Consider the following 22,931-nt stretch of genomic DNA (forward strand, 5'->3'; position numbering starts at 1 on the left):
ATTGAAAGAAACTGGAACAGCCTTTAGTTTCCTCATACAACTCAGAGACTGGCCTATTACTGAGTGTGCTAGTCTGTTGAAATACACACTAATCAGAGATGTGCCTGTCCATTCTGAGAAAGGATTGATCTTCCCCTGACTTCACCTATGAACCTACAGATTCAATAACTAAGGTGACGTGAATTAGGATGTTGCACTGCCTAGGCCATACAGCGAGGAAAACTATTTCATTGTTGCTAAAGTTTTTAAAAAATCAACCCTAACTTTAGAAAGCATCTTGGAATCAAACATGTAGCTGCTTTATATTGTTAACTAGTAAAAAAGGCCCGTTTCTGACTCAAATGAAACGGGCGCTAGCAAGGTTTTCCTCGGAGTGTGTATGTTTGAGAGAGAGAGTGTGTGTGAGAGTGATTGTGCGAGTGTGTGTGTGTGACAGAAGAGAGAGAGAGTGAGACTGGGTGCGAGTGTGTCTGTGAGAGAGTGTGTGTGTGATTCTCCTCTCTCCCCTGCCCCCCCCCTCCAGCCACCCAGCGATTCTCCTCTCTCCCCTGCCCGCCCTCGCGGAAAGAGGAAATGACATCAGAAGGCGGGACTCCGAGGGAATGAACTCGAAGGGAAGGCTGGAGACGGGCAGGGCTTTCAATGACGCGGCTGCTTCGACGGAGGTAATCAGGGGAGCGAGGAGAATCGCTGGGTGGCTGGAGGAGGGCAGAGGAGAGAGGAGAATCGCTGGGTGGCTCGGGAGAGACCTGTGAAGTGACGCATGTGCAGAACAGCCTCGGATACGTCCCTCATGCTGGTGACGTCGCGTTCCTTTGCCTAGCAACTCTGCAGCGTTCCCTTCCCTCTCACTGTTCCGCCCTCGACGTCATCACGTTTTGACGCGAGGGCGGGACACAGAGAGAGATTGTTACAGAGTTGCGAACCCTTACGAACCCTTCACTGCAGTCTGCCACGGAGTCAGCTTCAGAACGTTGGAGGCGCAAATTATTCAGTTCATCTAATTTTGGGGGGGAAGGAAGGGGCAATTTTACTGCCTTTGCAATGATCCTTATACAATTGTGTCCCTAAAGGAGGCCATATGACAAGGGTTAACTCGACACACCCCTTATTGTATAGGTTCTCAGTCTCAGACCAAAGGTCCAAAATGGATCGTCCTCGGCTCATAGCACAGACTCAGAGTATGGATTTTAACTAAAAGGCTTAGTTAAAGCAAGCAGTTCCTTGGTTTTACACAAGGAACCTTACAGAAGGCAAAACAAACTGACTTACCCTTAGTGCAGGCATTGTGAGTGATATCAGATGCAGAGTGGGGGATGGAGCCGGGAAACTGTCTTCAAGTGTCTCGGTGGAGATGCTGTATGTCAGTGACATCAATTTAACAATATACAGCAATGTGATATCACTATGCAAATATTGCTACAGCTCTATTATGAGTTCTCATTGATGCAAATGTTGTGTACCATAGAGTTGATTGGTCCTGCTTCACTGCTTAGCTGATATATGGCATTGTGAGATTAAACTAATGAGCGAAGCCTAGTTCATTATAATTAACATTTCAAACAATCTGCTGGAATTAGTTTCTGAGATGGGCCGATGCTCAACGCCGGTGCTAGAGGCGATCCGTGCCGGAGTAGTGCTGGCGTTAGTGATGCAGAATGCTCAGAGAGCTGTAGTGCAGTAGACAGTGAGCGCACCAAACATTAGTGCAAATAGCACTAATAACGGAGGAGTGGCCTAGTGGTTAGGGTGGTGGACTTTGGTCCTGGGGGAACTGAGTTCGATTCCCACTTCAGGCACAGGCAGCTCCTTGTGACTCTGGGCAAGTCACTTAACCCTCCATTGCCCCATGTAAGCCGCATTGAGCCTACCATGAGTGGGAAAGCGCAGGGTACAAATGTAACAAAAATAAAATAGATACTATTGGAGATTCTACATGGAATGTTGCTATTGCTATTCCACTAGCAACATTCCATGTAGAAGGCTGCGCAGGTTTCTGTGAGTCTGACGTCCTGCGAGTCTGACGTCCTGCACGTACGTGCAGGACGTCAGACTCACAGAAGCAGAAGCCTGCGCAGCCACATTGGTGATCTGCAACTGCCGACTTCTACATGGAATGTTGCTAGTGGAATAGCAACATTCCATGTAGAATCTCAAATAGTAGCAACAGTGGAGGAGTGGCCTAGTGGTTAGGGTGGTGGACTTTGGTCCTGGGGAACTGAGTTCGATTCCCACTTCTGGCACAGGTAGCTCCTTGTGACTCTGGGCAAGTCACTTAACCCTCCATTGCCCCATGTAAGCCGCATTGAGCCTGCCATGAGTGGGAAAGTGCGGGGTACAAATGTAACAAAAAAAATGTAGTCAAACAGATGTTAATGAGGTTATTTCCTATGCCCTCCTAATGCTCAGAGGACAGCACACAAAATAAAGCCAGCCTTCCTGCCGAAAACCTAACGCCAGCTCGGAGCACACATTGGGGTATTTGAAGAGATTTCCCTTGATTTTTTTCTTTAAAGGTTGCCAGTTTTTATTTAATTTGAGATCAGAAAGAACCCCATGCAAGCCTCTAAGCACTGGCAGTGACAGACAAGTGTACGTGAGTCAGAGCAAACCTGAAAGTGAAAGCACACATTGATGCCTATTTTCTATAACTATAAGCTTTTCAGTTGAAAAATGTTTTTGAAAAGCTTATATTTAAATGCATAGAAGAAGGGTGCCGATGTGTGCTTTGCATCCTGGTTTGCCTGGTGCATACGGACAAAAGCTGTGCTTATTGCAAACATGCACCAGGCAGGTTCCCCCCCTCCTTGCTTTCAGTCAAGCAGTGCGCATATCATTTGCATCTTTTTATGGTTGAGCATTGGGGAGCTATTTTTCAGTGCTGCCCCACGGTATGGATCAGGCGCTGTTCCAGATGGTACCGAATTCTGAGCAGCAGCCCAGGAGAGGCTTAGCGTTGAGAGCCTCGCTTGGCTGTTGCACCTAACTGCTTTGTGTCCAGGGACTACAGCTTGGTTTCAGCACCTTGGAGAACGGCTTTATCCTTTTCTCCTACTCTGTAATTCAGCTGGCATTTTACCCAGGTTATTACACTCTTTAGTATGGTCTTGTGGACTGGGAAGTTTCATCTGGAGTGTCGCCACTTCATTAAGATGTTTATCCAGGAAACCAAAGAGGTGGTATTTTATGGGACAAAAAGTACCTCTGCTTAATACTGCCTGCCAAGCGATTTTTAACATGTCTTGGTTAAGACAAACTGTGTGAAATTTCCCCGTTGTTGTTCTGATGTATATTTAGTTTTGGGATAGATTCTAGTGCTTTAAACTTAGACACAGAAGGCAAAAGACGATTCACCACTGGAGACGTGAGTCCAACAGTCTTTATTATATCAGAGATAGCGACCCGACACAGGCCGTGTTTCGACGCTAAAACGCGTCTGCATCAGGGGTCAATAAATACACCAAGTAATGAATGCAAAACGAAGAGTCCTACTTGTATATGTGTTGTCAACTCACTGATCACGTAGCACCAAACAGAATATGCTGGATACAAACTATCAGAGCAAATATCCAGCATATTCTGTTTGGTGCTACGTGATCAGTGAGTTGACAACACATATACAAGTAGGACTCTTCGTTTTGCATTCATTACTTGGTGTATTTATTGACCCCTGATGCAGACGCGTTTTAGCGTTGAAACACGGCCTGTGTCGGGTCGCTATCTCTGATATAATAAAGACTGTTGGACTCACGTCTCCAGTGGTGAATCGTCTATTAGTCTCTACTTTTGCCTTCTGTGATTCGTCATCGTAGAGAACTTTTCCTGTTCTATATTTTAAACTAAGACACCCCATATAACATGTGTGGGGAGGCAAAGTCTTCCCGGCTCCAACTGTGAAGTTTCTGTAAACTCCTCCCAGTTACTAAGGGACTCATTTTCAAAGTACTTAGGCCCAGATGCACAAAACCTAACGAGCTCACAACTTGCATTTTAAACTGGTTCCAGGCAGTTTAAAAAGCAAGTAGTTCACCCCGGGCATGCACTAAGGGCATTTTCCCTGCCATGGTAGCAGGCAACGAAAACGGAATGCAAATGATTGAAAAGCTATTATAATGAGCTGCACTACCATTGCAGCCCATTATAATGAGATGCACTACCGTTTTTCCGATTCCCTTACCGTAGGAACCCTAACGAGATGTCTGACCTCTCGTTAGGGCTCCTGTGAGGGAATCGGAAAGGAAAAGGGCCCCCAAAAAAGGTAAAAAAGAAAAAAAAAAAAGCAGGGAGCGCATGTGAGGGGCGTCCTTTAAGGACGTACTCTCCATGCGCTTCTGAGAGACGTCTTTTTTTTCGCATTTTTTTTTAGCTCTGCCAGCGCTGGTGTTTCTTCGCCCCTTCTATTTTGTCTTCGCCGCCCCTCCACAGCAAAACTTTTATGTTTTCCTGGTTGCCGGAGAATCGGGACGTCCCTTTAGATTAGGCTCCTCTTCCTGGTCTCTTCAGCCAATCAGAGTGCGTTTCGCTGACAACAGCCAGCTAAGTCCGCTTTGATTGGCTGAAGAGACCAGGAAGAGGAGCCTAATCTAAAGGGACGTCCCGATTCTCCGACTCAGGTACCGAAGGACTAGAGAATGCAAGTGAGCTACAACGAGTAGCTCATTTGCATTCCCTATCGTTGATGCATTCCCGTTCCCTACCGATTCGCTATGGAATCGGTAGGGAACGGGAATTACCAATGTCTTTAATGCATCTGGGCCTTAGTCTTACAAAGTTCCATAGGTTACTAAGGAACTTTGTAAGTCTAAGTGCCTTGAAAATACACCTCAGGTCTCCTTTTTTGTGAATCTGAATAAATTCAGAGCATGTTTGATAAGGTTCCACAGCTGAGGTGGCTAGACTGCCATTGTAAACGATGTCTATACTTTGGTTTATGTTTTGCCAAGATCTGTCTGTCCTTGGTTTATATTCCAATCATCACCTGCTTTTCTAGTAAACTCATGCATTCAATACAGTTGCTACTATTAATGCTGCTATAATTGAAATTTAAATGCTTCTTTGTACTAGAATATCTTATTAGCATTGGAAATGCACGAGAGAGCGCTGAATATTAACCTAAAGGGGCAGCTTAGGTCCAGAGGAATGGCTTGGAGCACATTCTGATTTCTAGGATGATAATGTATTATGGTCTAGGAATTCTCTTTATAGTATGTTCTGGAGCAGTGCTTGATGAAATGTTCCTTTTCTGATATTACCCTGGTGTTGTAATGTGCCTGGAGCCATTTGGCTACTGGAGCCACTAGGAGTAGGAGACCGTAGGGTTTGCTCCTGTCCGTCATAATCACTGAACCACCAGGGATGGTCAGGTAGGCCAGTGGGACCACCATGCCTCTTTGGTTGGGGGGATTGGGTCGTATTGGGGCTGCTTGACTGGTTCAGTAGGTCAAGAGTGGGGATTGTGTTATATGGGGGGAAGTGGTTAACTGGTTATGGAGGGTTGGGGAATTAGGTCATATGGGAGGATACTTGACTGGTTCAGGAGGATTGGATCATGCTGGGGGGGGGGCTTTCAAGCTGGGTAGGGTCTGGGAGGGGGTAGGGAGTAGGGTCCTATTGGGGAGGGTCAGGAGGAAAGGGAGACTGACATGGGGTAGGCCAGTACCCAGAAGCTATTTGGGTGCTGGCCGTTATTCTGTGCTGTCACCTGCATAGCTAAGTGGGCATATTAGGACTGATTTTGTGTGGTCCTACCTACCCAGTTAACTACGCGGGCATTGGCACTGAATATTAATAATTACATAATCATCCGCAAACTTTTAAAGGCCTTCCTCATCACTAAGTTATTTATTTATTTTTAACATCTGTATCCCACATTTTCCCACCTATTTGCAGGCTCAATGTGGCTTACATAGATCCGTAAATGGTGAATACCAGTTCCGGAGAAGAGAAATACATAGTTAAGGTAGAGGATACAGAGTGAATTTGGTTACAGGAAGGAAAGTTTAACTTATAATAAGAATTGAAAGGTATTAGGTTAATTTCGTTCGTAAAAGATTAACTTGAAAAATTAGGAACATTAAAACTACAAATCAAGATACTTTAGCAAAAAACAATATTATTGTATGCTTTCTTAAATAAATAGGTTTTCAATAATTTACGGAAATTCACTAAGTTGTGGGTTATTTTTATGGATTTTGGTAATTCATTCCAAATTTGCGTGCATATGTAGGAGAAGCTAGATGCGCATTTTAGTTTGTATTTCAATCCCTTACAGTTGGGATAGTGGAGATTCAGGAACGTACGAGATGAGCTGTTAGAGTTCCTGGTTGGTAGGTCGATTAGGGATAAGTTCCTATATTAATGGTCAATACAAAAAAGATTAAACAGATTAAAAGTATCAGTCTTTATAATTGTCCAAATGTTAATATGTCTCTCTTTAATGACCACTGTTATGCTACTACTACTAATTAAACTTAAGTATGTTGCTTATCTTCTTCGTAAGATGTACAACTTTTATTGATAGTCCGTTGTATAATTGTTATCAGTCTTTCACTATTGCAAGCCACATTGAACCAATTAATGTCTTTTGGATAATGCGGGATATAAACATCAAATAAATAAATATTTCCGGCGTTCCCACAGCTACTGGCTTCTCCCTGACTCCAAAAGTTGAGGCTGACAAATGTACAAACCAATAGGGAGATAATATCAAAGAGCAGTTTATTCAGAATATTCATATCAAGGACCCGACACGGTTCGTGTTTCGGCGCCAAAGCGCCTGCCTCAGGGGTCACAAACAACTTTCTCTGCAAGCAACACCTTGTGACAGGAAAAAAGTGTTGTTTGCTGTTGTCTTTTTGTTCCGTCCGTGGATTAAACTGTTATATAACCACGTGCATACAAAAAAAAAAAAAGGATTTATCCAAGCCAATCAGCTTCTTTTCAGAGAAAGTTGTTTGTGACCCCTGAGGCATGCGTTTTGGCGCCGAAACACGGACCGTGTCGGGTCCTTGATATGAATATTCTGAATAAACTGCTCTTTGATATTATCTCCCTATTGGTTTGTACATTTGTCAGCCTCTGCTTTTGCTGTTTTCTTTTGAAAGGGCCACGCGGTAGACGGGCAGTAACTCTAAATCGACGTACGTTGGGCGCACTTAGGTGCCTATGTGGCTTAGAAAAAGGGCCCTTGGTCTCCTGCTTGACAGTGCAAAACATTAAACTCCAGATTTCCTTGTGTCTTTATTCCAACCTTGGGTATCTGATGACATTTATTTCTCTTTCTGTGTCCCAGTTGACTTTATTGGAGGTTTTGATTCATACGGCTATCAAGCCCCTCAGAAGACGTCTCATCTACAGTTGCAGCCTTTATACACGTGAGTAGAAAGAGAGAAGGAGCTTGTGTGTTGTGTTAGTATGCATGTGGAAAAGCATGTTTAGAAACTGTGGATCGCTGTACTGCCCTTCACAGAAATTTTAGCTACTAAAGACACGGGAGGGAGCCTGGGTAACTCCAGCAGTTGGCGGTCAGCCTGGATATTCAATGCCGGACCATAATCATGAACTTGATTTGCATACACTGCCTCCATCATATGCAAATCTCTTTCATGCATATTCATTGTGGATATCCTGCAAATCTGACTGGCAAGGGGTACTCCAGGACCGAATTTGGGAAGCACTGTTCTATAGGATAAGAGGTAGTCTGCCTGGTGATGGCATCTGAAAGTCGAAATTGTGATGATTCTGTTTGATGCTCAGGATGTTAAGTTGGCAACGTTGTGGTTGCTTGACATCCATAGAAACAGAAAAAATGAGAGCAGATAAAGACCATTTGGCCCATCCAGTCTGCCCATCCATAAGTCTATCTCTTCCCTCCTTTAGAGTTCCTATGCATTGATAATATCAGACTGACATTGCAAAAAGTTGTCAACATTTTTTTAGAGAGTGGAGTAAAGGAGTGGCCTAGTGGTTTGAGCAGCACACTGAAAACCACAGAGACTAGCATTCAAATCCAACTCATTCTCCTTGTAGTCTTTGGAAAGTCTCTTAGCCTGTCATGTCCCCTACCTCAACGCAAGCGGCGTCCTCGGGCTGTAGGGATCCCGTTGACATGCACACTTGACTGACACTGCCTGAGCCATGTGTGTGTAGTCCTCTCTGGGTTTGTTCAGAAAGCGGTGGTTGCAGGCTCCTTAATTGCTTTGCTTCCATGCACCTGTTTCTGCTCTCTCTCTCTCTGCCTGGCTTCCAGGCTCCTTGATTGCTTTGCTTCCACCCACCTGGGTCTGCTCTTCCTCTGCCTGGCTTCTCTCCTATTGGTATTCTGGTTGCTCCTTCCCCTGCTCTTGTCCTGTGGCTGTGCCCCTTCTACCTGCTGATGTCAGACGCCAGCACTTTATCATCTGAGCTCTCCCTGGACTCCATGCTTTGGCTTCTACTTTGGTAGGTGTTTCTAACTCTGTAGTTTGCTTCTTATCTACTGGTCCCTCGTTGCTGACTTTGCCTGTACCTGGTTTACCCTTCTGCCTGCCACCTGCCTACTGACTTTCGCCTCTACCTGGATTACTCTCTTGCCTGCCGCCTGCCTACTGACTTTCGCCTCTACCTGGATTACTCTCTTGCCTGCCTACTGACTTGCCTGTACCTGGATTACTCTCTTGCCTGCCTACTGACTTTCGTCTGCATCTGGATTACTCTCTTGCCTGCCGCCTGCCTACTGACTTTCACCTGTACCTGGATTACTCTCTTGCCTGCCGCTTGCCTACTGACTTTCACCTGTACCTGGATTACTCTCTTGCCTGCCTACTGACTGCCGCTTGTACCTGGATTACTCTCTTGACCTGCTACCTACCTGGCCGATACATTCATCAACCCGCTTCCAGATCCATCCCATAAGTCCTTCAGGCCACCTGCACCTAGGGGCTCAACCTCTGGGGAACGGCGGTCAGCGCAGGTGAAACCTGGGGTTGTCCAGCCGCCAAGCAGAACCTGGTCTGAGTTCCAGGCTCAGCAGTGCTGTACTTGTTACAAGAACTCACAAGCCTGACATAGCCCTCCATGGCCACAAGTACACACTTACCCTCCTGTTTACTAAACTGCGCTAAAGGCTGCCATGCACTGAATATCCAGATATTTTTTGGCCAGTTTAAATTTAAGCAGCCAAGCTGATATTCAGCACTGGCCAGTTAAATTTAAACCAGCCAAAGATATTCCAGCTATTTTGGCAGCCTAATTTGGCCACCAAACTTGGCCGGAGATGTGCTGAATATTAGCGGGTAGCCAGTTATATCACACAATATAACCATTTAGCTGCTAAGCGCTAACCAGCGATATTCATCGGAAGATAAATGGCTATCAGGCTTATTTTCGAAAGAGAAGGATGGCCATCTTTTGACACAAATCGTAAGATGGGAGTCCTTCTCACAGGGTTGCCCAAATCGGTATAATGGAAAGCCGATTTTGGGCGTCCCCAACTGCTTTCCATTGCAGGGATGACCAAAGTTCCCAGGGGCATGTCGGAGGCATAGCGAAGGCGGGACTTGGGTGTGCCTAACATATGGGCGTCCTCGACCGATAATGGAAAAAAAAAGGGCGTCCCTGGACTTTACCTGGTCCTTTTTTTCTTACGACCAAGCCACAAAAAGGTGCCCGAACTAACCAGATTACCTCCCCTTATTCCCCCAGTGGTCACTAACCTCCTCCCGCCCTCAAAAACATTTTAAAAATATTTTTTGCCAGCCTCTATGCCAGCCTCAAATATCATACCCAGCTCCATGACAGCAGTATGCAGGTCCCTGGAGCAGTTTTAGTGTGTGCAGTGCACTTCAGACAGGCGGACCCAGGCCCATCCCCCCTACCTGTTACACTTGTGGTGGTAAATGTGAGCCCTTCAAAACCCACCAGAAACCCACTGTACCCACATCTAGGTGCTCCCCGTCACCCATAAGGGCTATGGTAGTGGTGTACAGTTGTGGGTAGTGGGGTTTGGGGGGGTTGGGGGCCTCAGCATACAAGTTAAGGGAGCTATGTACCTGGCAGCTTTTTCTGAATTCCACTGCAGTGCCCCCTAGGGTGCCCGGTTGGTGTCCTGGCATGTCAGGGGGACTAGTGCACTACGAATGCTGGCTCCTCCCACGACCCAAAGGGCTTGCATTTGGTCGTTTCTGAGATGGGCGTCCTTAGTTTCCATTATCGCCGAAAATCAGAAACGACCAAGTCTAAGGACGACTATCTCTAGGGACGACCTAAATTTCAAGATTTGGGTGTCCCCGACCGTATTATCGATACGAAAGATGGACACCCATCTTGTTTCGATAATACGGGTTTCAAAAAAAAAAAAAAAAAGGATAAAACGGACATATTTTTAAAAAATAGTTATACTGTTATAAAATGATGTGCCATAAGAACAATTCTTTAAACTTTATTTAATTTGTCTTCATATTATTATTATTTATTGCATTTGTATCCCACATTCCCCCACCTATTTGCAGGCTCAATGTCGGCTTACATAGATTTGTTGACATTGTCATAACAAGATATCAGATACAATTAGTGATGTGTAGCGATCAGGTAGGGAAGAAGGAAGGGAGTGATTAGGATAGTTGTATAAGGTGAGCTTTCATAATTGAGTGTGTTGGTGAGGTGACTTAGTGAGGTTATAGGTGTTCATTGTAGGCCTTGTTGAAGAAGAATGTTTTCAGAGATTTTCGAAAGATGGTTGTTTTGTTGATTGCTTTCAATATACCACATCCAATGATCAGCAGCAATCAGAAATTGAAGCAGAGAAAAATAAAATGTTAATTGTCAGTCTTGGGCTAAAGGCCCTTGGTATTTTTCACCTTTGGGCTTTGTACTGGTTTTGAAAGTGAAAGCACACATGTGCTTTGGATTTGAAAGCTGCCACAGGGTACAAATTATGTATAATCACCGGCATCTGCTTTTCTTTAACTTAGATTTGTGATGGAAAAAGACATGCAAAACTTTGAAATTGCTGTCCACTGCATTGTACTGGCCCCTGCATTTTACCCACAGAAATTGCTTTAAATTTGTCCTCTCTAAGGACTCTTACCGGAGATACCATGAGGTGATTAGAAGTGTAAGACACCTTGCATTTTTCTTACTTTGAGACAGTGTGATAATAGGCTTATCAGGGTTGCAGCTACTCGCTGGAAGTCACTAATGTTTAAATGAATTAATAGAGCTCAGGGGTCGAACTAAATAAATGAGATGTTTGCTGGCTTAGCAGTGCATTATTGTCAGAAAACTGCAAGGAAGGAAATTAAGAGTTGGACTAAATACTGTATTGTGCACATTTTGCCAGTTTTTAAATTAAGTTCCTTTGCAGAAATAAATACACCCTGGCTGATGGTGGCATGGTGAGTATCCCAGTGCTTTGAAGGTGATATACTGCAGAATCTTAGTACCATCATTTACAGAGAATGAGGCTCCCAAGTAAGGATGCTAGTGGATCCATGTCATAAGGAAAAGTCTAATTCAGTCCTTGCTTTACCTCAGTGAATGCATAGATTGTTCAGTTGTCTTAGGGCAGAGGGTTTTTTTTTTTTTTTTGTTACATTTGTACCCCGCGCTTTCCCACTCATGGCAGGCTCAATGCGGCTTACATGGGGCAATGGAGGGTTAAGTGACTTGCCCAGAGTAACAAGGAGCTGCCTGTGCCTGAAGTGGGAATCAAACTCAGCTCCTCAGGACCAAAGTCCACCACCCTAACCACTAGGCCACTCCTCCACTGTTCCCACTATTTGAGATTCTACATGGAATGTTGCTATTCCACTAGCAACATTCCATGTAGAAGTCGGCCCTTGCAGATCACCAATGTGGCCGCGCAGGCTTCTGCTTCTGTGAGTCTGACGTCCTGCACATACGTGCAGGATGTCAGACTCACAGAAACAGAAGCCTGCGCAGCCTTCTACATGGAGAGAAGTAAGGGAAGCCAGGCAGAGGAAGAGCAGACCTAGGTGGGTGGAAGCAAAACAATCAAGGAGCCTGGAAGTCAGGCAGAGAGAGAGAGCAGAAACAGGTGCATGGAAGCAAAGCAATTAAGGAGCCTGCAACCACCTAGCTCAGACAGTCTGAAAATTCTCGGAGTAACAATCGACCGAAACCTATCACTTGAGACCCAAGCTAAATCCACCATAAAGAAAATGTTTCTCTCAATGTGGAAACTCAAACCATTCTTCCCGAGGGAAATATTTTGCAACCTGGTGCAGTCAATGGTACTAAGCCACACAGACTACTGTAATGGAATCTATGCGGGATGCAAAGAACAAATTATAAAGAAACTTCAGACAGCCCAAAACACAGCAACTAGGCTTATATTTGGAAAAACACGTTTTGACAGCGCCAAACCTCTCCGAGAAGAACTGCACTGGCTTCCAATTAAGGAACTTGTTGTTTTCAAAATCTGCACGACAGTTCATAAATCATTTCCGGCGAGGCACCGCGATACATGACAGACCTCATCGACCTGCCAATCAGAAACACCACAAAATCATCACGATCATACCTAAACCTCCACTACCCAAGCACCAAAGGCCTCAAATACAAATCCACTTATGCATCCAGCTTTTCCTATTTGAGAGCACAACTGTGGAACGCACTACCAAAAGTACTAAAAACTACGCTCGACCACCTGAATTTCCGGAAAGCACTAAAAACGGATCTGTTCAGAAGGGCATATCTCACCGACCCAACATAAAAAACCTGGACACTTATGACACAACGTAACCAAAGACCGTAACGGACATATCCTAACTCTTCCTCTCCATCTCTAAGTTCTCCCCAATTGTCTCTACCATACATGTACCTCATTCTACCATGAAATCACCTTGTAATTGTTCATACCTTGTATTTGTCCATACTGGAATCGGTTAACGCCGTTTACGGCACTATGTAAGCCACATTGAGCCTGCAAAGAGGTAGGGAAATGTGGGATACAAATGCAACAAATAAATAAGTAAGACCATCTTTATATAAACTATTCTTATTTCTAAGGCTATAACCCATCTTGGCCCCTGTTTACGCCTATCATCATGACTCTTTCAAAGTGCATGATTAAATTGCCAGTAGTTTTCCAAAGGGATAATGGGATTGAACTGCATCAACTTGTGAGTATTATAGCTTTTGCAAGACAGTGTGTATCCTGTACCCTAAGCGAAACAGAAATAAATTAGAACCATAGCACCTACCATTTCACTCCTACCTGACCCATCAGGTGAGAATGCTATCCTCTCTTTGCTTCTACAATATGGGTTCCTTAAACACTTCTGCTAATGTCTGTCTCTTTGGCACTACATTGCTCTTGCCTTCACAGGACTCTGCCGTGGTTTAGACATTGCATTTTAGTACTATTCTAAATTACGCCTGCTATTTCCTTGCTGGGATCTTTCGTGTACATAGACTTGACCGTTCCATTGAGTCAATAGTCTTCTTAGAAAGGAGGCTTACATCTGCTAAATTCTTTTCATTTGGGACCTTTTGACCCCTTGTTTCTAAGGTAAAAAGTCTAATGCACAGGGCCGGTCTTAGGCAGGGGTGACAGGGGCAATCGCACAGGGCCTCGCGTTGCTAGGGGCCCCACATCTCTGGCACGTCTGTCCTCCTGTCTCGGAACACTTCCCTGCTCCGTACCTTAATGTTCATCCACACTTCGGTAGAGAGCATCAGTGGCAGCGATTTTCATATCCCTTCAGCTGCTGAGCCCAGAGCCTCTTCGCTGCTGAGTCCCACCCCATTTTGATGTCACTTCCTGCTTCCACAAGGGTGGGATGCAGCAGTGAGGAGGTTCTGGGCTCGGCAGCTGATGGGATATGAAAATCACTGCCGCTGTCTGCCGCTCTCTACTAAAACGTGGTGGATGCACATCAAGGTATGGGGTGAGATGGGGTTCTGAGAGCTGTAAACCTCCTTTTAAACTGATAAATTATGGCTTATGGTGGCGGGCATGGGTAGGGGGCAGGTGGGCGGGCCTGGGTGTGGGGGCCCACTGAACTGGTCTGCACAGGGCCCTGCAATTGCTAAGACTGGCCCTGTTAATGCACCAGTCTACTGGTGTTCAAATCCCCATCAAGACCTAATTGTCAGGGAAACTAAAGTGTTACAATTAACCTGGTGCTAAGACCAGAAGTATTGTATAGTCATAGTTGATGTCCTGAGAAACAGACCTGTTCTTATACCTCCAAGAACCAAATTTCCTTTCATCTACCTCTCAGTCCCACCAAAAAATGCCTGGACAGCAGTGGCGTAGCCTGGGTGGGCCCAGGCCCACCTGCTTTGGGCTTAGACCCACCCAGTAGCAGCACACCTACGATGTGGCTGGCAGGGATTCCTGAGCCCCACCAGCTGAAAACTCCCATCAAGTGTCCCTGCTGTATACCTTGTTTTCCCACCCAAACCCACTTCCCCTCTCCCTTCACTCTCTATCTCAGTTGATAACACCGTCATCGTCCCCGTCTCATCTGCCCGCAACCTCGGTGTCATCTTCGACTCCTCCCTCTCCTTTTCTGCGCACATCCAGCAGATAGCCAAGACCTGTCGCTTCTTTCTCTACAACATTAGCAAAATTCGCCCCTTCCTCTCTGAGCACACCACCCGAACTCTCATCCACTCTCTCATTACCTCTCGCCTTGACTACTGCAACCTACTCCTGACCGGCCTCCCACGTAGCCATCTATCTCCCCTTCAGTCCATCCAGAACTCTGCCGCACGTCTTATCTTCCGCCTTAACCGATATACTCATGTCACCCCTCTCCTCAAGTCACTTCACTGGCTCCCAATCAGATACCGCATACAGTTCAAGCTTCTCTTACTCACCTACAAATGCACTCGATCTGCGGCCCCTCCGTACCTCTCTACCCTCATCTCCCCTTACGTCCCTACCCGTAACCTCCGCTCTCAAGACAAATCCCTCCTTTCAGTACCCTTCTCCACCACCTCCAACTCCAGGCTCCGCCCCTTCTGTCTCGCCTCACCCCACGCCTGGAACAAACTCCCTGAGCCCATACGCCGTGCCCCCTCCCTACCCATCTTCAAATCAATGCTCAAAGCCCACCTCTTCAATATCGCCTTCGGCACCTAACCACTTCACCTCTTCTCAGGAAAACTTATCTACCCCAACTTGACATTTCGTCCTTTAGATTGTAAGCTCTTCCGAGCAGGGACCGTCCTTAATTGTTAATTTGTACAGCGCTGCGTAACCCTAGTAGCGCTCTAGAAATGTTAAGTAGTAGTAGTAGTAAATAACAGATCTTCGCCTGCAGAGAGCAAAGACTGATACATACTACTCGCAGCGGCCCCAAAGCCTTCTCTGTGATGTATTCCCGCCTATGCAGAAGCAGGAAGTTGCATCAGAGGGAAGGCTGTGGGGCCAACATGCAGTGTGTATTAGTTGCTGTGCGCTGCCGGTGAAAATCTGCTATTTAAAAGGTATGCGGGGGAGGGGGATGTTTGCGAGATCATATGGCATGCAGGCGAGACAGGGAGAGACCAAATCACTTGTGGAACAGGGCAGAGTTCTTCTGGCCACCCAAAATTGGGTGTCTGGCTACGCCCCTGCTGGACAGAAAGCTTCGAAGAAAATGCAGAGGTTCTTATTCTTTGCAATGGGATCTAAAAATTGTTCTCGAGGGCTTTCTTCTGAGAGTTGTTGCATCAATCTTTCACTGTCGTGCAGACAGATTTGTCTATATCCACATAGTCACACTCGCACATTTTGCAAACAAGTCTCATGCTCGCAGCTCCAGCCCCCTGGTAACTTGTTACTTCTGTTAGTTGGACTGCCTGTTGATTTACATTCATTCTGGATGCAGCTGCCACAGTGAAGAGCTGTGTCTTTTATTGAATAACAAGAAATCTTGTGCTGTCATTTTTTTTGTGATCTGGTGTGGACAGGGTGCTCTGTAACCAGAGTGCTCGTAAATCCATGGAGAGTGTGGGAACGATTGATTCTCCAGGCTCAATGACCCTTCTTTATGTATAGCTTAAGCCTGGATTTTGATTTTCCCCATGATGCAGTGCTGGCAGAATCAGAAGGACACATCACAAATGTCTCCTCTGCTTATTGGGAATGAAGCCAGAAATTGGTTCGTCACATGCTTGATCTGTAACTTTGGACAAATGCACTAAAAACCCGTTCACCGTATCAATTCTCTAAACAGAAATGAGCCAGAGCATTTAACAGTGTGATTTCAATTCGCTAAAACTAATTTTCAGAAGCAATTAATTATGTCAAAACTGTACGTAAAACACATTCCCAGACTCGGTTTTGTGAATAGAGAATTGTCCTATTTCAGGGCAGGGTTAAGGCATAGGCAGACAGGATGGCAACCTAGTCAGGCCCCAAGCAGGAAGCACATAATATCATCAATCATGGGTGCTGGGTAGACCCATATAGAACAAGAAATGGTATCATCAGCCATCGATGTCATCATCTGCCACCGTGTATTACTGTACTGCTGTGGATTTACAGCCTGTCTCACTGACACAGACTACTCAATAATTGCTGTGGATTCTATGGGATTTGTATTAGGTAAATGAGACCTTTATTAGAGGTGCTAAAATCTACAATGATTAAATCATCTAATTAAAAGAAAGCTATAAGACAGATATATGCATATTATACATACAACATCACTGGTCAGGAATTTCAGGCCCTTATCTCATCAACTAGGAGGCCTGTTGCAGTGAAAGCCCAAAGTCTCCATATGACCAGGAACAAGTCCTCTGCACTATACGTCTACCCACAGATGAGCCTCAAAACTCTGCTGCAACAAGCCCCCCTTTTTATAAGGCTTAGAACTCATTTTCAGAGCTAAGGAAAATTACAAGAATGTACATGAGGATGCAGTCACATGCTTCCGGCCCAAGTAAACAATTTCTGGCCAGGTGGCTCATCTCCTGAACTCCTGTTTCCCTCCTGCACAAACTGAATTGGTCAGAGATGTGCCTTATCTTCCACATTCCAACTTGTTTTTGTATTTACAAGGAAAGATTCAGAGTGTATTATCAGGGTTGAAAAGCAATCCTTTACATCTTCCATTACAATTGCCACCCTCCCCTCCCCACCCCAAAGTCATTAGGCTGATATCCAAGAAGAGGTGCATAAGTGTTACCCTCCTTTCACCCCAGGTGCCTTTAATTCCTTAAGCAAACTCACAGTAACCGAAGGCACAAGGAAGTACTGAACAGCCAAACAGAAGCTGGGAGTTTTATTTAATTTAGTTTAATTTTGTATGAGTTTTTATATCCCATACTTTCAACCTGAGAGCTGTACAGAACAAGTTAGACTGTGGAGAATGCTTGCTGAGGGGAATGGAGGAGAGTGCTTTCTGGGGTGAATGGGGAGAATGCTTTCTGGAGGAAATGGTGAATGTGCTTACTGGGATGAATGGGGAAGAGTGCTTTCTGGGGTGAATGGGGGAATGCTCTTGCCAGGCAGAATGGGGGAGAGTGGTTGTCGAAGGGAATGGAGGACAGTACTTTCTGGGGGGGAATGGGAAGTGTACTTGATAGGGGGAATGGAGGAGAATGCTTGCTGGGAGGAATGGTGGTGGTGTGTGCTTGCTGGGGGAACGAAAGATTGTGCTTGCGTGGGGGAATGGAGGAGTGTTCTTGCTGGAGGTATGGGAAGTGTGTTTGCTGGGGGGGAATGGTGGAGTGTACTTGCTAGGGGGCATGCTAAGTGTGCTTGCTGGGCCTAATGGGAGAATGTGCTTGCTGGGGGAAATGTGGGGACAGGTACTGGTGGGATCTGGAAGAATGGTACAGGTACTATCTGTATCTGAGGGACAATTTTTGTAAAGACCTGGGAGGAGGTCAGGGGCGTGCCTGCTAGGGTCTAGTGGTATTTTAAAACCAACTGTTAATGTGAAAAAAAAAAAAAAGGGATAGGAGAGAAAGGCAAACAATCAAAAGAAAAACCCAGCCTATAATAATAATATTTCATAAAGGATTCCGAGCTCACCTACTGTTTTCATTGTTGAAAAATCTTTTATTGAGATAAAGCAGCTATTACAGGATATGATTTTAGATGTGTTTCTTAAAATAACTTTATTAATCAAGGCAGATATAATGTAATTATAGCACAAAACATTTTCATTTAAACCCTGTGCAAGACAAGAAATTACAAAACTGGTGCTTGCTTCTTTTTCATTTCAAGGCCAAGAAACCAAGTCTTGTATTTTTTTTTTATTTTTGTACCCCGTGCTTTCCCACTCATGGCAGGCTCAATGCGGCTTACATGGGGCAATGGAGGGTTAAGTGACTTGCCCAGAGTCACAAGGAACTGCCTGTGCCTGAAGTGGGAATCGAACTCAGTTCCCCAGGACCACAGTCCACCACCCTAACCACTAGGCCACTCCTCCACTCCAGACATTCATGCCGGGAGTTAATTAGAAGGGCTCGTGAGCCTTACCTTGTTCTTCGTGTCAATAACACACAGCCCACGGTGTCCCAACATTCCCACGGAACCCCTACACAATCCAGACACTGCCTGGCACAGCAGTTCATGCCCCTTCCTCAAAATATCTTTATTTTATTCAATTTTATTTTGCCTGTGCCCTGGGTCTTCCAGGACTGGGAATGCTGTGGAAACACAGGCTAGATTCTGTAAATGGTGTCCAAAATGATTTATTTATTTATTTATTTATTGTTTATTTTTAAAAAAACTTATATACCACCTATAACTAGGTGGTTTCCATAAAAAATATTCATAATCAACCACAATACAATGACATTACTCTGCATAAAACAGCAGACTCGTATATAATTAGCAAAACGTAGACACAAACAATTTTATTTTCAAACATTTTTTTGAACTACTTAAGGTCAGAGCATCGACGAAGCTGGCCAGATAGTTCATTCCACGAGGAGATTCCAGCTGACACAAAAGCCAAAGCTCTTGTATCAGCTTGTTGCAATTGCATTACTGCATTGACAGAAATACGCATATTAGATTCTGATCTTAACGACGACGTCTGGGATGGTGCACCTGCAGTTCTTGCTTCAGGTAAAATGGAGCAGAAGCAAAAAGAGCCTGATGAACAATTTTCAGCACCTTAAATTGAATCCTTTGTGCCTCTGGAAGCCAGTGCAATTGCTTAAGAGCAGGTGTCACATGAGAACACCTAGATAAACCCACAATTGTTCTCGCAGCAGCGTTCTAGACTACCTGCAATGCCTTAACTCCCTGAGAGTCCAAGCATTCTACAAAGTGCTTATTAGAAGGAAACAGCAAGATATTGAATATCACCTGTATCATATTAAACGTAGTTTTATATCAACATACATCCAACTAAAGGCTCCTGAGGAAGGCCTTTTTAGGCCGAAACACGACTTGTGTCGAGTCTTGGATGTTCCAATAAAGGTGTTATTTTGGACATCATCCGCTGCCCTTTCCTTTGTCGCACTTGCTGTGACTGTTTCGTCTGTGTGTCTGCAAGGGTTACTGTTCTTCTGTTTTCCTGCCGTCTTAACTCCTGAAAGAGCCATTCCAATATACAAGGCGTTGCAGTAGTCCAATCGCACCAAAATCATGCTTTGAACCACACAACAGTTTTTGCCATATTTAAAACGAAACCATCCACTGTTTCACGCCTACCATACATCTACTCAATTGCAAATTTAAACTTTCCCCCACTTCAACATTGGGAAAAAAAATTGCACATCATCAGCGTACACTCGATAACTAACACCTAGTGATTGAAATGTTTTATCCAAAGATGCCAAATATGATGAAATGATGTATGCTAAACTACTATTCTGTAAAGGGTTCTCTGTATGGAACAACCTTTACAGAATACTAGATTAGCATGTATTTTGCACCTAACTTTGGGCGTGAACATTTACACCTGCCAAAGGCTGGCAATTAGGTGTGTAAATACAGGTATTCTGCGATATTATGCCTAATTTCTGGGAATGCTCCTGACCCAACCATACCCCCTTTGCGGGGCCGGCCCAAGGCAAGATGCCGCCTGAGGGGGAGCTGACATGCCGCACCCCCCCCCCCCCCCCCGGGCTGAGATGCCAGCCCCCTCCTGGGCCGAGATGCCACCCCCATTCCCCTTCACTGCGTTTTACATAGTGATGTTTCAAACCCGGCAGCGATTGCCATATGCTGCCCTGCCGCCGCTGGCACCCGCCTCTTCCCTTTACTGCGGCTGCCTGAGCCTCTGACGAAACAGGAAGTTACATCAGAGAGGTGGCCACAGTAAAGGGAAGAGGCGGGTGCCAGCTGCGGCATATGGCAATCACTGCCACTGCCTGGTTTGGAACATCACTGTGAGGTAAAACGCTGCGAAGGGGGAGATGCCACCCCTCCGAGGTGCCGCTCCTGAGGAGTGTCGCCTGAGGTGGCCTAATGGTCGGGCCGCCCCTGCCCCTTTGGAGTTGTGCACTATGAGATTTAGGTGCGCATGTTATAGAATGGGACATAGGGCAGATCCGTGTGTAACTCCTATTGACTGGCAATTAAATGCTTGTTAACGTCGGTAATTGATTATCACCTAATTAGCTAATTGTGATATGTGTCCAAGATTACGCCCACCTAACTTTGGGCGACCTATATATAATCCAGGAGGCAGTGTTCACAACCCTTGCGGGGGGGGGGGGGGGGGGGGGGGAGAGAGGAGGAGGAACCATTCATTGTACAATGGTGACACCTAGTGGCCAACACCAAGTACAGCACACCAAGTTCTGGCAAGGAAACACAAATAGTAACTGGGTTTATGTAGGCATCCAGACAGGAATAAAATGGGGCTCTGGCAGGAAATAGCAGCCATGGTGTAAACAGACATAGCTAGCCTACCTGATGAGGCACACTGACCCCAACTGGTAGGTGGCATTCATCCCAGCAAAACTGTCCCAAGGCTGACAGTAGAACCTCACACATAGATTTTCAGGGGGGGAAATGGACTAAATGTGGCAGGACACTTATGGAGCAGTAGCTGCCTTTTCTTGCCACCTTCTTGGGATGGTTGCCAGTTAGAAAATGAATGGTATAAAAAAACAAAACATAAATGACTGCATATGTGTTGATGTGTCGAGTGGTGCTTAAATGGTGATTCTGGCAGTGAACAACTAAGACTAGTGTTGGGCAGACTTCTACGGTCTGTGTTCCATATACGAGAAGATAGATTGGGATAGGCAGATGGGAAAAATTTTCCCCACCCAAAATCAGCCCTAAACCCGCCCAAAACCCACCCAAAGTCAAACCCCGCCTCCAACTTCATCAACCCCGCCTCCAACTTCATCAACCCCGCCCCTGACGTCACCTCTGACGTCGTTAACCCCACCCCTGACGTCACCTCTGGCGTCGTTAACCCCGCCCCTGACTTCGCCTCTGACGTCATTAACCCCGCCCCCGATGTCAACCCCGCCCTGGAAAAGCTTCTATTGGACCAAATTGGACCAATAGAAGCCCCGGAAAAGCGCCCAAACCCGCAACGCAGCCGCAAAAAAACAGCCCAATTTCCCGCAGCCCGCAGCCTTCGAAAAGTTCCCGCATCCTCACTTAAAAACCCGCCCAATTGTGTGGGAAACCCACAGCCCTGGCAACTTTGGATAGGCTGGAGTGAGCTTTGATGACAACCCCAGTAGTTGGAAAGTAAGGACAGTACTGGGCAGATTCGATAGTCTATGTCCTGAAAATGGCAGAGAAAGACCAGGATCGAGTATGTTTATGCCACATTCACTGTTGGTTTAATCGTGAATTGATAATGAATGTGACTATTGGGGCAGACTGGATGGACCATTCAGGTCTTTATCTGCAGTCATCTACTATGTTACTGTATTAGCCTCCTTCTGGAGGCCTAATTCATCAACTTCAGGAAGAGTGAAGAGTCCATCCTGCTTCTGCCTTCTCCTCCAACAGGCCCTGACTGACAGGAGACTCACATGAGAGGTTCCTTGTACCACAGCGCACGGCACTATACTTGAACCATGGGACTGAACAAAGAGGCATTCTCTCTTTCAAAAATATCTATCGAGTGCTCTTTCTGATGGAGTCGGGATTGCTTGTGTTGACTGACACAGTCCTGCTGTCTCCAAAAGGGGTTATTAACAAGCTGGAAATGTGGGTAGGAAGCGTTCCTTTCATTCCATGGCCTGTCCTCTGGTCTGTGCAAAGGCACAAGTTACCCATCCAGCAGAATGACTTTCTGCTCTCACCACCCCTGCAGGCTGTCACTCTGCGTCAAGCCAAAGTGTGATCAAGGGCACCTCTGTGCGGCTACAGCTCACAGCGAAGCCTTCATCATAAGCCAGAAATACCTGCTCTGTATGCAGAAGGTGAGCTTGTAACACAGACTTCCAACATACAGTGGTCTCTCGGGGCACATAGGGATGTGAGGCCTGAGAGGGAAGGAGAATGGTTTGTTTTTAAACTACCAGAAACAAAATGTATTTTATGGAATCAACAAACCCAACCAGCTTTTATGTTTTTGTTTCCAGAAGCATCCTTTGTAAGTTTTCGAGCTTCAGTGGGGAAATGTCAAACTGTCCGCATCGGTTTGGGCTTGGCACTTGATTTCAAAGCAAAAGTCCACATATATGTTTTCTTTGAAACTTGTCATGAGTATGATACGATATGATATAGACCACCAATTCCCAGTACACTGGTTCAAGGTGGGTTACAAGCAACAAAAAAGAAAATACACTAATTAAACATATGATTTCTGAAAAAGATAGGTTTTCAAACCTTTAGAAAAAGACCGAAAATGGACGTGCGGCAAAATAAAAATTGGTGCGCGTCCATTTTGGGCCTGAGACCTTACCGCCACCCACTGACTTAGCAGTAAGGTCTCACGCGTTAACCGGCTGGTAATCTTCAGAGCGTGTACACTGCCGATTACCGCCTCGTGACCAGTTCCTTGTCTGTGCTCACCTCGCCCTCTGGTGGCCAGACCTGGTGGCTGCAATGGACT

General features: G+C 45.6%; 1 protein-coding gene across 1 annotated transcript in view; it reads left to right on the forward strand.

The window, feature by feature from the left end:
• NKAIN1 (sodium/potassium transporting ATPase interacting 1) overlaps positions 1–22,931 on the forward strand; it is a 266,975-nt gene that overhangs the window by 235,508 nt on the left and 8,536 nt on the right. The window contains exon 6 of the mRNA XM_030218625.1: positions 7,292–7,373. Within this exon, the coding sequence (XP_030074485.1) occupies positions 7,292–7,373 (82 nt within the window). The remainder of the gene's footprint in view (positions 1–7,291; positions 7,374–22,931) is intronic.

The sequence above is a fragment of the Microcaecilia unicolor genome, chromosome 11 (assembly GCF_901765095.1).
Source record: "Microcaecilia unicolor chromosome 11, aMicUni1.1, whole genome shotgun sequence".
Lineage (NCBI taxonomy): Eukaryota > Metazoa > Chordata > Amphibia > Gymnophiona > Siphonopidae > Microcaecilia > Microcaecilia unicolor.